General features: G+C 42.0%; 1 protein-coding gene across 5 annotated transcripts in view; it reads right to left on the minus strand.

Moving 5' to 3' along the window:
* Window positions 1-328: 328 nt before the first annotated feature.
* The window catches only part of HS3ST5 (heparan sulfate-glucosamine 3-sulfotransferase 5), a 273269-nt gene continuing 261116 nt past the window's right edge, over window positions 329-12481 (minus strand). For all 5 annotated transcript variants that reach the window (XM_084774656.1, XM_084774655.1, XM_084774653.1 and 2 more), the window contains 2 exons: window positions 5807-5945; window positions 329-2140 (listed from right to left, as the gene is read on the minus strand). In XM_084774656.1, coding sequence (XP_084630782.1) covers window positions 1207-2140; window positions 5807-5913 — 1041 coding nt within the window. In that variant the 5' untranslated portion in view covers window positions 5914-5945 and the 3' untranslated portion in view covers window positions 329-1206. The remainder of the gene's footprint in view (window positions 2141-5806; window positions 5946-12481) is intronic.

The following is a 12481-nucleotide window of genomic DNA, read 5'->3' on the forward strand; positions in this document are numbered from 1 at the left end:
GATTAGAGGTTCAAAGACAACCATGAGTCTTCTTCTGTGTTGGTTCTCGCCTTTCTAACAGCAGCGTGTGAATTCTATGAACACATTTAGAGGCAGGAGCAGTGCTGGGCTTCTCTGAGGTGGCTGTTCTTCCTTGATTTCCAAAGAATTGTGATATTTGTAAAGTGTCTCCAACCTCACTTTTTAAGAATACTTTCACAAGGGTTTGGAAATCCAGGGACGAAGTTTTTTTTTTCTCTTAAGTACCCACAAAACCACACGGCTTCCATGCTGGTGACCAGCAGGGGGCGCACAAAACAAAAGGCATTTTTAAGAAAAGTTGCACAGTGTGATTTTAATCCATTCCATTTTAAATACCACAATAAATTTAGTTTTCACAATAAATTAAATAGCCATATTCAGTTTACAAAATAGAATTACTTAGTGTGAAACTGGTATTTACATATATTTACACTATATACAGGACATTTCATTTTTGTTGACATACGACATGGAAGTAGAAGGACTTGATTCTCCAGCACGTGATTGACATGCTACAAACGACTCCATGGTCCATACAAGGAAACAATAGTGCAAAATTACCACTGGAACTTTGGAACAAGGTCAATTTTATGTGATAAGACATTCTTTTAAATTATAAGAAAATAGCAATATTCTGTTTTCATGGCACCAATCCAGCATCTGAATTAAAGAGCCTTAGGACAAAAACAAAACAAAACAAACAGAAACGAAACACCATAAACCCGAATCCTCTGCTTCCCGAAGCTTCGTAGCCATTGGTACATTTTCACACATTCATCTTTTGGCTTAAATCTATGAAAATGGCGGGTGACACGTTCCGAATCAAAGGAAGACTAACTCTTGGAATATCTGGTCACTTTCCCCAGTCCCATTACCTCTTCTCTCTCTCTCTTCTCTCTCTCTCTCTCTCTCTCTCTCTCTCTCTCTCTCTCTCTCTCTCTCGTCTTTGTTTTTACTGTAAATAGCTTAAAAGATGCAACTATGCAGACAGCAATTTAGCATTTTTTTTTTGTAAATTTTCAGTAGAAAAGGAAATTGATCTTATATTTGGTCACACACTGCATATTTACAAGTATTCATGGAAAAATGATCTGGGTAGCTGTGTCTGGGAAAGTGCGGATTTTAATCTAGAGAAGAAACCACGGGACTCCTGATACAACACATAGTGTTGTACGCTGTATTATTTTAGGGCCAGTTCAATGTCCTCCCTGTGATCTGGTAAAATTTTTGATTAAAGGGATGAAAGAATTTGCGCAATTTGGTAACGACGGAGGGGTCTACCTCTGGATGGGTACGCCCCTTGCTGCCCGCCAGGCACTTATTAAAGATAATGTTAAATCGCAAACAGTAAAACCCTCTTGTAGCGTTGAAATATAAATTGTACTGACTTATCCTTGGAGGAAGGTTCAGGAACTTCTCCACCAGCTGTAGTTCCGGCAGAGGCTCGGTGATGAGGCGGTCTCCGTCCACGACGTGGAACTGTTCAATTGGGAAATACTTCAGCCAGCGCTCCAGATGTTTTGTGTATATGCTGGTCCTAACCGCCTTGTACTTTGTGTTCACCTCGCATGTATTAGGGTCTATAGCCAGCTTCTCAAACTTATAGTAGGTTTTGTTCTTCCTCTCCTTCCCCTCTAGCACCTGAGTGTAATCAGAAATCGCTCTTGTGGTCGGCTCCCTGACAATGATCAACAGCTTGATTGATGAGTTCATTTTGTAAATCCTTTCTGGAACCTCTTCTGTGATAAAATACGCCGGGCTCTTCTCAATTGTGATTTGCTGAGGGTAGGAAAAAGGCATCTTTTTCCTGTACCACTCAATGCCCTTGGCATAGTTCTCATCATTGTCGAAGAAGTGGATCTCTTGGGAAGCTTTGACCACTGCAGGATGGAGGTTCAACATCTCTAGCAGGGCCCTGGTGCCCCCTTTCCTCACCCCAATGATAATGGCTTTGGGAAGCTGCTGGACCAGGTCATGGAGGCGAACCTGCTCCTTGGAAGAGTTGCCTTTCCGGAATTCATGCAGCAAACCTCTCTTAAACTGCAGGGCTCGGAGTGGGAGCTCAGCCTGATTCTGGGCACCACCAAATCGGCTTTCAACAGGGCAAATGGGCTGAAGCCTGCAAGCAAAAGAGAGGCACTGTGAAAAACCCATCACTGGTTTGCATCTGTGCTCAGACTCAAATTGAACACGCATAAATAAAGCCACTGGGTCCCAGGCTGCTGTAATCCATAATGAACATATGTTTGGGAAATTTTATATTAAGTAGCCCTGTATTCAGCAGAGCACACATAATTGATGGGATTTTTTTTATTAGTGCTTCTTAAAATTTTTATTCACCAAGCACTTAATTGACTATGGCGTGTACTTATGCTCACAGTACAGGATAGACAAGTGACACCAGCCATACTAATAGCTTTTTTAACAGCTCACCAGTTAAAATCATTTAGAAAATCGGAAAGGCAGGAGATTATAGTCTTGAGGTAGGAAGCTGAAGGGTGAAGAGGAGGCCATTTATTTCAGGCGTTGGCTGTGTGGTTTCGTTCCCTTTCTTTGTCTTAGTCTTTGTCTTTTTCTTCTCCTTTGGCAGCCTAGCAGTAGTCATGTGGTCCTTTAACATCCTTGAGATATAATCTGAGAAGAGGCTCCAGTCCCTGCCCTTGGCTTTTTTTTTTTTTTTTTGCATCACCATCATCCAGAAATCCAATCTTTGTCCTTGCTCTACTTGTGACTATCTTTCCATTTCTATCTGAAAGGGTCACGATTACACTTCTGCCTTGCTGATTGTAGGAGCAATGCCAGGCATCATTGTCCTGTGTATGACCTATTACTCCTGGGACTAGACATCCAGCAGGAAGACTTTGATGGGGCCAGAAATCCCAGATCCTCATCACTATGCAATTTAAGTCAGGCGCTAGTAACGCACACAATGAACAAAGCCAGGAAGGATGAACAACTATTCATATTGCTCTGAGAAAGAAAGATGTGGTAATAGCTACAACGGTATCAGAATGAAGTCACTACTTTAACATGGCCTCTGTGTATGGTTTAAAAAATGTGTTTACTTTTATACATAATCTGATGATGAACTGAAAATTCATAATTATCGAGTCAGCTAGGTTGATTTAGGAAGTCATTTCAGGCTTCTTGGATAAAGGGGATAATGCTAGTCAAATGGGCTATTAAATTATTCCTTCTAGTTGAAATTTTCCAGTGACAGCAGTGATTTGGAGTCTTTCTCCTTTTCTGTGACAATGAGTCAGTCTCTTGCTTTGCCAAGAGGCCCCGTTGCATCCTCAAGCAATGCTCAATCCATTGTGTAGAACTCAGGAGAATGAATGGTTTTAGGTCTGCTCTGTTTATCTAGATCTATATCATAATCTTTAAGGGAACTATAAACATTATTACTTTTTGCAGTACTTATTCTTTCATTCTTAAAACAACTCACATTCATCTCAGAAAGATTGAAAACAATGAAAATATATTGTAAAAACAGGGCTTACCACTTCCTTGACTAGTGTGCCCTTTGCTGTGATAAAACACTCATGGCCAAAGGCAAAATTGAGGAGAAACGGTTTTATTTCAGCTTACAGTTCCATATCACAGTCCATCATGGACGGAAGGCAGGGCAGGAGCCTGGTGGTGGCAACTGAGGCAGAAGCCCTGGAGGAAAGCAGCTTCCTGGCCTGTCCCTCATGGCTTGCCCAGCTTGCTTTCTCAGGACCAGCTGCGCAGGGCAAGTACTGTCCACAGTGAGTGGGGTCCCCTGTACGTATCAATCATTAATCAAGAAAGTGCTCTGCAGGCTTGCCTACAGGCCAGGCTTATGGAGGCATTTTCTCACTGGAGAGTCCCTCATTCCAACTCTATCTTGTATCAAGTTGACAAAATAAAACAAACTAAGCAAGACAACTGGAGTTCATATTTTTGAAAAATGGAAGTTTATAAATTTATTGGGATTATTATGCTAAGATTCTAACTAGATCTTGCAAAATTATCAACAGACACACAGTTAAAAGTGGTTTTGATTGTGACAATGATGAGGGTATTATAAATTAGCTATTCTGCTCTTCTTGGGTTCTGCCTAGGCAATTGGCCCTACTTCATTGAAGTGTCCACGGATGGACTTTCAGGCATCTAGAATGATGCTAATAGTGTTTCTCTGAGCACTAATGCAATAGTCTTTCAAATGCTTTCCTGTAAGATGTAATTACCTTGCCCAACCATGGGAGAAAGTGTTGACATGAGCATCTCTACGAACGGAAGTCCTCTGCCTAGAAAGGGCAGCCTTCCTTCTGAACTTTCTTCTTCTTTTTACTTCCTATCCTGGAATATCACACTCTGTAGGACAAGTTTTTCCTAGACTCCTTCACTCAAGAGAACATGAAAAAGTAGGAAGAATATCTCACTTCCTTGCTTCCTGAAGAACAGTTCTAATCGTGGCTGCCAGACCCAAAGCAACTTTTAACATTGTAAGAGACAAGGGAAGTAACCTCAGCATTCCTCCTATAGAGTAGTCTTCAGTTACTAAGCCTAACATCTTCAACAAGGGCTGGGAAGGCTGGAAAGGAAAACTGATACCAGCTGAACGAGAGGTGTATTCACAACTTTAAGTCCAATTACTGAATAAAACTTCAGTGATTGGAGGCATATTAAAGGTGTTGGGAAGACTTCATAGTAAAGTTCTGTTAAGGACAAAGGACAAATGTCACCTCAAGGCTTTTCACTATTAAATGAGATGTCAAGAATAATCCTGGATTGTCAGCCTTCAGTGATAAGTTTTCAACTATGTAGTTCATAGTTAGAAAATGGGAAGTATTTTGAACTGAAAAAAAAATCAACGAGGGGTTAATGTTTATCAGTTATGACAGACACTGGATGAAGGAAAGCAAGGATTGTTGTATTATTTTAAAACATCTGAACTATAGGATACTGAGGAGAAAACAGAAGTTATTCTTATTTAAAAATTGAGAATGTATTTTTGTTGACTCTGGAAATTGAACTGACAAAACATCCAGTCTTTCAGCTCAAGAGTTAATTTAAAGGGGGCACCTCCATATTCACCCTGACTGTAGAGCTATTGAGGGACATCTTAAGGACACTTAACTGTCATGGCTAGAAATCCTGCAGGCCTAGCACCTCTCATCTGTTTATCTATAAAGAGCCAAGCCCCATATCTGTAATTTCCTCTTCATGGATTTTCCAGTGCCTTGTGGCAATCATCCTGTGTGACAGCATCCTTGTCGGGTATGCTCAGCTCCTGAAAGCCAGAGCTAATTAACATAGTTAAAAATCCATGCCTGTAGCCATCTTTCCAGGGCAGAGGACTGCAAACTTGATGAGCTTCTTTACTGGTGCATATATAATTGTCTGCTCATAAATTTCAAAAGGAAGGAACATAGTCCTATCACTACCGTACTGTAATGGCTGAAGGTCAGCACCAGATGCAGACAGTCTACACTGTTCTAGTCAGTGACAGTATTATTTACTTATTATTATTATTTATTGTACACAGTTTTATGAGTTTTATGCCTTCTCTGAGAATAAGTGTCAGTGCTTACAGAATACCCATGGATCTGGATGAGGCATCTTGGTCTGAGTAGTGTGGAACTTGTTCCTTTCAGGTCCTTAATGAGTCAAAATCAATAGAACAGAAAAAAGAGTTTCTTGAGAATTTTGAGGAACAAAGACAAATGGATCAAATTAAAGTTCTAACCCAAGGAAGTTCACATTCCAGGGATACATAAAGCTACATGGATGGAGGAACGTATATTTAACCACCTACCTATCCAAACTCCCAACTCTGGCAACGAGATACAGGAGGCTCCCAACGGCAAGGCTTCCGAGCACCAGGAGCTTCTGTCTCAGCCACGCCTGCTGTTTGAATAGCATGGCCCTCCATCAACCTTCAGGACTGCCGCAGCCTGAGAGCAGAGAGAAGACGCCCATCAGCAGTTGTCATAAAGCCAACCAGAGGTGGATACAAGCCACTAAGCAATGAAGAGATTGCATGTCAACATTAGCAGTTTTCATGGTGTCTCTGATTTTAGCAAACATTACCTTTCTTTTCTTTCTTTCTTTCTTTCTTTCTTTTTTTTAAACCCAGTTCATTCTATAAGATCAACTCTTAGTTCTGTGGGAGATTTATACAGAATTTATTCTGTCTTCAACAATTTCTGAAGCATATAAAACATATATATATATATATATATATATATATATATATATATATATATATATATATATGAGAAACTCACATATGTAGCTATAGACAGACAGACAAACAGAGAGACAGGGTGAGTGTAGGTCATCCAACGAATATCGAGAAAATCAGCAGCCTGAGGTTTTACCAGTAAGCCAAGTAACTGGTAATTGGAGGTAGAAGAATAGAGTGAGTGCTAAAACTCTGGTCTGATCATTTGGGCCATAGCGGTGACATCTTTGGCACATGCCTTTTGCTTTGCTTTGGTTGTGAATGAAGGAAGAGGGCAGAATCCAAGATGACTGCTTCCTGAGATTACCAGTGGTGAGTGTCCAGCATGCTCGTGTTTGAAGATACTGGCTCCAAGGAGCTTGTGGTTTGCTTTCATGTCTCCTCCCAGCCCAGGATACTGGAAACACACTTTGACTAGGCGGCCCTGCTATGTGGCCTCTCCAGGCTCCCAGGGATGTTGAAAAAGTTGGGTGTTACCAAGCTTTTTTTACCTGACCAAAGAAGTTTGCCTGGATGCTTTGTTCTCTTATACATGAGAAATGTAGTGTAAGGCTTTGCTTGCACTGTTATTACATTCTGGAGAAAAAAAAAATAAGCTCCCAATTCAGATTTCTTATTAAAAATAAATCCAATCCCCTTTCAAGATAAGATTGTTTGCTTCTTATTGAAACTGAAAATAGGAACCCGGGAAGACGGAAGCTGAGCCCTGGCTCTTGCTGCAATGCCGTGTTTGTTATGTGAAGATTCCAACTATGCAGAAGGGATATGCTGCCACGGTCAGGCTGATGTACATTTTCATTTATCAAGAAACTGCTGAGTGCTGATAGTATTTTCTACTATTAGAGTAGGTACACGGGAGATTTTAAGATGTTCTAGATGAGTTTCAGTCCTCTGGTAGCTGATCATGTAATTAGGGAATCATGGAACAACCCGAGAACACAACTCATGGCTCAGTAATGTGTGGATAAATGCCAGAGAGGGAAATTTAAGGAAAACACCAGAGAATATGGGCTCCATAGAATTCAGCTTTTATTTACCAAGGAGACTGTAGGAAGCCATCCTAAGAGAGAGGATAAGAGCAGAGAAGAGAGCAAGCCCACAATGCCATGGGGCACTACAGAGAATCATGGTCAACTAAACAGACTAGGGATCCACATTCTGGAAGGAAAGACAGGTGGTAAACCATCAAATCTATATAGGATGGAAAAATATTTGTATTAAATACCACAAAGGAAAAATATAGTAGAAAAAAAAGCAACAGGGAATTTATGTTCTCAAACGGAGGAAAGAGAGCTGAGTGGTATTGGGTAGGACAGTAAGGAGGCAGGAGGTAAGGTGGGCTAAAGGCAGAAGCAGTTGGTATGGAAGCCAGGGTAGGGAATGTTTGGATAGCTTGATAAGGGAAGGTAGGTGCGGCCAGACAGATTAAAGAGGGGAGGAAGAAGGGTATTGCTGGGCCGATGGATGGGTGCACCTGTGGCTCTGACTTATCAGGGTTTGGCTTGTACGCAATAGCATAGAAAAGGGAAAGAAGATAAAAAGAAGTTTATAGAGGCCTTCTCTGTGGTAAGCACATGGTCAAGATGCTATCTCAGAAAATCCCAAAGCATAAAAATTCATGTGAGGTGGATGGAGTTTCACAGATGAGTTCACAGTTTTGTCTCATTTCCTCTTGGCTACGGAATTGCCAGGTATTGAGAAGGCAAAGGTAGCACCCAATGGCATGTGACTCAGAACCATTCAGAAAGAACCACCAGCTAGCATCTGGGTTGATTCCCAAGGGCCTTAGCAAATTCCCACAGCCTAAAGCACAGGATTTCAACCTGTGCTCACATGTGAACATTGCTGCAAGATGCACAGCAGTGTGGAGAGCAATTAGGGCCTGAACTTACATTCTCAGGACCTTTCTTTCCTTAGCCACAAGGTAGAAGAGCTTGTCACCTTCCTACATGTGGTGGTTTGAGTGAGAAGTGTTCCCCGTAGGCACAAGCATCTGAATGCTTGGTACCCAGCAGGTGGTGCTGTTTGGGACCATTTGGAACTCTTAGGTGGTGGAGCCTTCCTGGAGGAAATACGTCACTCTGGCTTTGAGGTTTTACAGCTTGACCCTACCTTCTGTGTTGTCATGCCTTCCCCATCTTGACAGACTATCCCCATAAAAAAGTAAGTCAAAATAAATCCGTTTTCTTTTCTAACTTGCTCTTAGATGACTGAGTTTTATCGCAGGAACAGAAAAGTAATGAACACATCTTGCCATAGTGGTGCAATAAGAAGGACATAAGTGTTCTGTGAATAAGAACACTCCTCAAAGAATTATTAGCTTTCCTGACTCAAGGATTGCACATCCTTTGTGGTTTAGTGTGAAGGTGTTATGTGTGCATTCACAGAAGAGTGCTGTGAGCTAAGGAGGGCAGCTATAAGTGGTACTGATGGGAGAAGTCTCATGGCCTCAGTAGGAGTCACCAGGCTTCTGCAGAGGACCAAGAGTTAAGGCTGAAGAAACAGTTGGGTTCTTCTAAGTATTTTCACATGGTCTTCACAGCATCCTTCTCAAAACAATGCTTTGTCTATGGTCATAGCTCCCTAGTCCGTCTGTCTGTCTTTAACTGTGCTTCACCTAACCTTTAAGTTATCAGGATACATCCTGTCTCCTCAGTGAAGCACCAATGGAGGCTGCTGTCCATGGTCCTCTTTGGTTGGCTTTGGTCTCTCCTTCCTGCACTCTGTCACACAGACATCTCATTGTTCTTAAATATTTGACTGATGTTAACTGTTGCCTTTGCCATGTCCCAACAAGGGTCTAAGTCCACAGGTGGAATTTACAAGCATTGGAAAGTTAACTGAAAGGACTTGAGCCTCAGTTTGCTTTTCTGTCTGGGCCAGAGGACCTCTCCAGGATCCTGACAGAGACACCTTAAAAACCCACCTGTCCCTATGCTCAGAGATCCTAGGCCAATGTGTCTGCACTAAGCTTGCACTTGTGATTCCATGTGAGAAAAGCACCTCACTTGATACTGCTTTCTATACATGTCTGGCCATCCTTGCCAGTGAGCTTTTCATGGCTTGTTCAGCCCAGCCACTCAGGCACCCCCACATGCCCACTTTATATTTTAACACCTAGGTATATTCTCTGCACGCTTCCTATGGGATTGCAGATCCCAGCTAAGATTCCTAATATAAGTTGTTTTGCCCATGACCTGTTTGGGGGTTGTTTAATGGACCCAGTACAGTAGTGCAGGCCTTTCTTTCCAAGGGCTCAGTGTGATGGTCAGATTCTTTCCCTTTCATGAGTTGGCCACACTTGCCTCTGTGCCCACTTGGCCACTTCCTTACTCCTCCTCATCCCTGCTAGCTCAGTGGTCTTGTTAGCCTCCTCACAGGCATGGAATATCTTTCTCACATCTTTCCTTTTGGCATTCCTCAGTCTTACTGGTTCTTTTTAGGAGGGAACATCCCAACACGATTCCCACTGGTTGATATGAATGTCTCTAGTCTGTTATGCTGATGATTAGTGGGCCAAAGGAGAGTAACTGGGCCTGGGAACACAGCTTGGAAAGTATTTGCTCAGGTGGGTAAGTGGAGTTCTGAGGTGACCTCATGGTTGGACCCCGCTTGAGAATAGCAAGTTAAAAGAAGAAGAAAAAGTAAGAGAGAATGAGAAGGCTGTGGAGGAGGCAGTCCAGGACTTAGGGGACTATTACATATTACACTTGCTAGTTTCCTGTAGAAATGCTTATACTAGGTTTATTCATTAGGTCATTAAACCCTACTGACTCTGAGGCTAATTTTTCTATGACTCCTGAGGATCTTTCAACCTCATCCATGTCCTGAGCACCTCAAATATAGACTTTGACTTCTAGACAAGCCCATAGATTCCCATGTAGGCTTTGCCCTGTGAGATGTGCTGATCCTCCTGATCTATGTACCAGTTCAGCCTCCTTGTGTGCAAGATGCCTTCAGCACATCTACTAGGATTTTCTCTAGCATGTTGCTTAAAGATCTGGCCTACTTTTCATACTAATTCCTCTTAGGCTGTCTGTATCTGGGTCATCACACGATTCATGTGTCTTTGTGTTTGCTGTGATAGTGGGGGGGGGGTCTGAGTATGAGATATCAGCTGCTTTGGGGACCACCAATGACGTAGTACAGACCCCACAGTGTCAGTGCCAGGAGCACTTGTGACATTTAGGTTGACTTTTGTCATGGGAACCTTCTGAATTTTGTCTTCCTCACCTGTAGAGTGAGACAACAGCGTCTATTTAACAGTGTTATCATGGCATGGACCCCAGGAAAGAAGTTTGTGAGCCTCTTAGTACTTTATAGAAATGAAGCATAATTAGTATCTTGAGGAGGCAAATAAATTAGTTCTTGCAGTGCATTTTAAAGAGGAAAAAAATAGAATAAATGTAGTTCTTATGAATAGTATAATTGGACTGTGAAAAATACAGGTTCATTTTAAGCATAACTTTTTTATTTAGCATAAATAACTTTTAATAGGATACCCTATTAGACATTCAGATACTAACACTGAAGTTTCTATTCAAGCAAGATGGTGGGTATGGACTTGTGATCACACACACACATTCCATGCAGTCAATGCTTGCTGTCATGAGCTAAAGCCTCTTTCAACTCTTGAGGGTTCTTACGGGACATCTAAAGTGTCACCTTCTTTTGTTTTTATAACAGTTGCAGGTGACAGGGATCATATGAGAATAGTCCCAGCATACATTTCTTCAAGAAAAATTAAAGATACTGCCTTATGAGTCAGGATACCTTTTTGTTTTCCTATAGTATCTAAAGTGCTCAAGACCCTTCAAATATTGGAGTTTCAAAAATCAGGAGTCATCCCTCTTAGGCTGGGAACGCATTAAGATGGTATAGTTGCAATCTTTATGGGCAATGCTAGTAAACTAGATACAGCAAATGATATTTTAGTAATAGTTAATCAGAGAAGTTGTAATGGTTAATTCTGGTTGTCAACATGATTGGATTGGGTATTAACTAAAAGACAAGGATCTGGGTAGATATGTGATAACAGTTTCTGGAAGGATTGACCAATGGGGAGGGAAGACAATCCCCTAGAGAGGGCAGTAGTACCTCCAGGCCTCAGCCCAGATATAAAAATGTCTGAGGGAAAATCCATGCTGATTTTGCCTGCTTTCCTTCCCTCTTGATGGTGAGTGCATCTACTCTGTTGCTGGAAAGCCAGCTTTCTCAGTCTTCCAATTTTGACTGAAAGCAAGTGGCTCTTGAGGAATCCTCAGGCCTTCATGTGAATCTGAGGCATCCACCCTCACAGTCAGAGCAGCTCCCAGGACCCTACAGATCTTTCTTACCTTAAGGGCTATGGGGTTCTCAGCCTCTCTCCTGTATAGATAGCCATCATTGAAATACCTAGTTTGTATTGTGCGAGCCAATCTAATACATTCATTTAATAATGTACCTTCGTTTTATCTGTCCCATTCCTCTAGAGAACTCTGGCTGAAACCCCATTATATTTATGTTGGTAACAGGCCCTTTATAAAGTTTTTAAAATGTAAAATATTTTAATGCACAATTGTCTATAGTTTTTAATCTCTCAGTGTCTCGTTTTGTGTTTCAAGAACAGCCCAGGTACAGGTTTCTTCAGCCCAGCAAGACTTCCACAGACATGGTGCGTTAGCTGAACACATCTGAGTACATATGAGAGAGTACGTGGCCAGAAACGACAAGCTGCAGAGACATCTGGCTGCTTCTGCAAAACAGCACTCAGCAAAGAAAGAAACAATCCCCAAGCTACGGCAAAGAAGTGAGGGGATTCAGAAATAATAATGATACAGATATGTTCAAGTGTTGCTCTAAGGCTTGTAGACACGGTTCCCGCAAGCCCCTGGTAGCAGTAACAACAATAATGGGAACGGTAACAACAGGGTTCATTAAGACTTCTATGGCAGAATTATGCCTGGGAAAATCACAGCCCTCTTTTTGAGTACTAACCCAGTCGTCCCAGGCAACGGCCCTCAGAGGCAGACAAGACATGTGTCTTTGGGGGCACCAGGCTGTGCTCTGTTCACATTGGCAACAGCCTTGTACAGCACAAGCTGTTAAGTTTTATTTTTTTGGATGGATAATGAGGAACAGAGAGACGTACAGCTTACCACCTAGGGGCACGTGGCTAGCACATGCAGAGGGAGGATTTAAATTCAGAGTTGCGTGATTGCATAGGATGAGGCTCGTCGAGTGCAGCACTGCTTAAAGCCCCCCCCC

The sequence above is a fragment of the Acomys minous genome (genome assembly GCF_964271855.1).
Source record: "Acomys minous genome assembly, chromosome: 3".
NCBI classification, from domain to species: Eukaryota; Metazoa; Chordata; class Mammalia; order Rodentia; family Muridae; genus Acomys; species Acomys minous.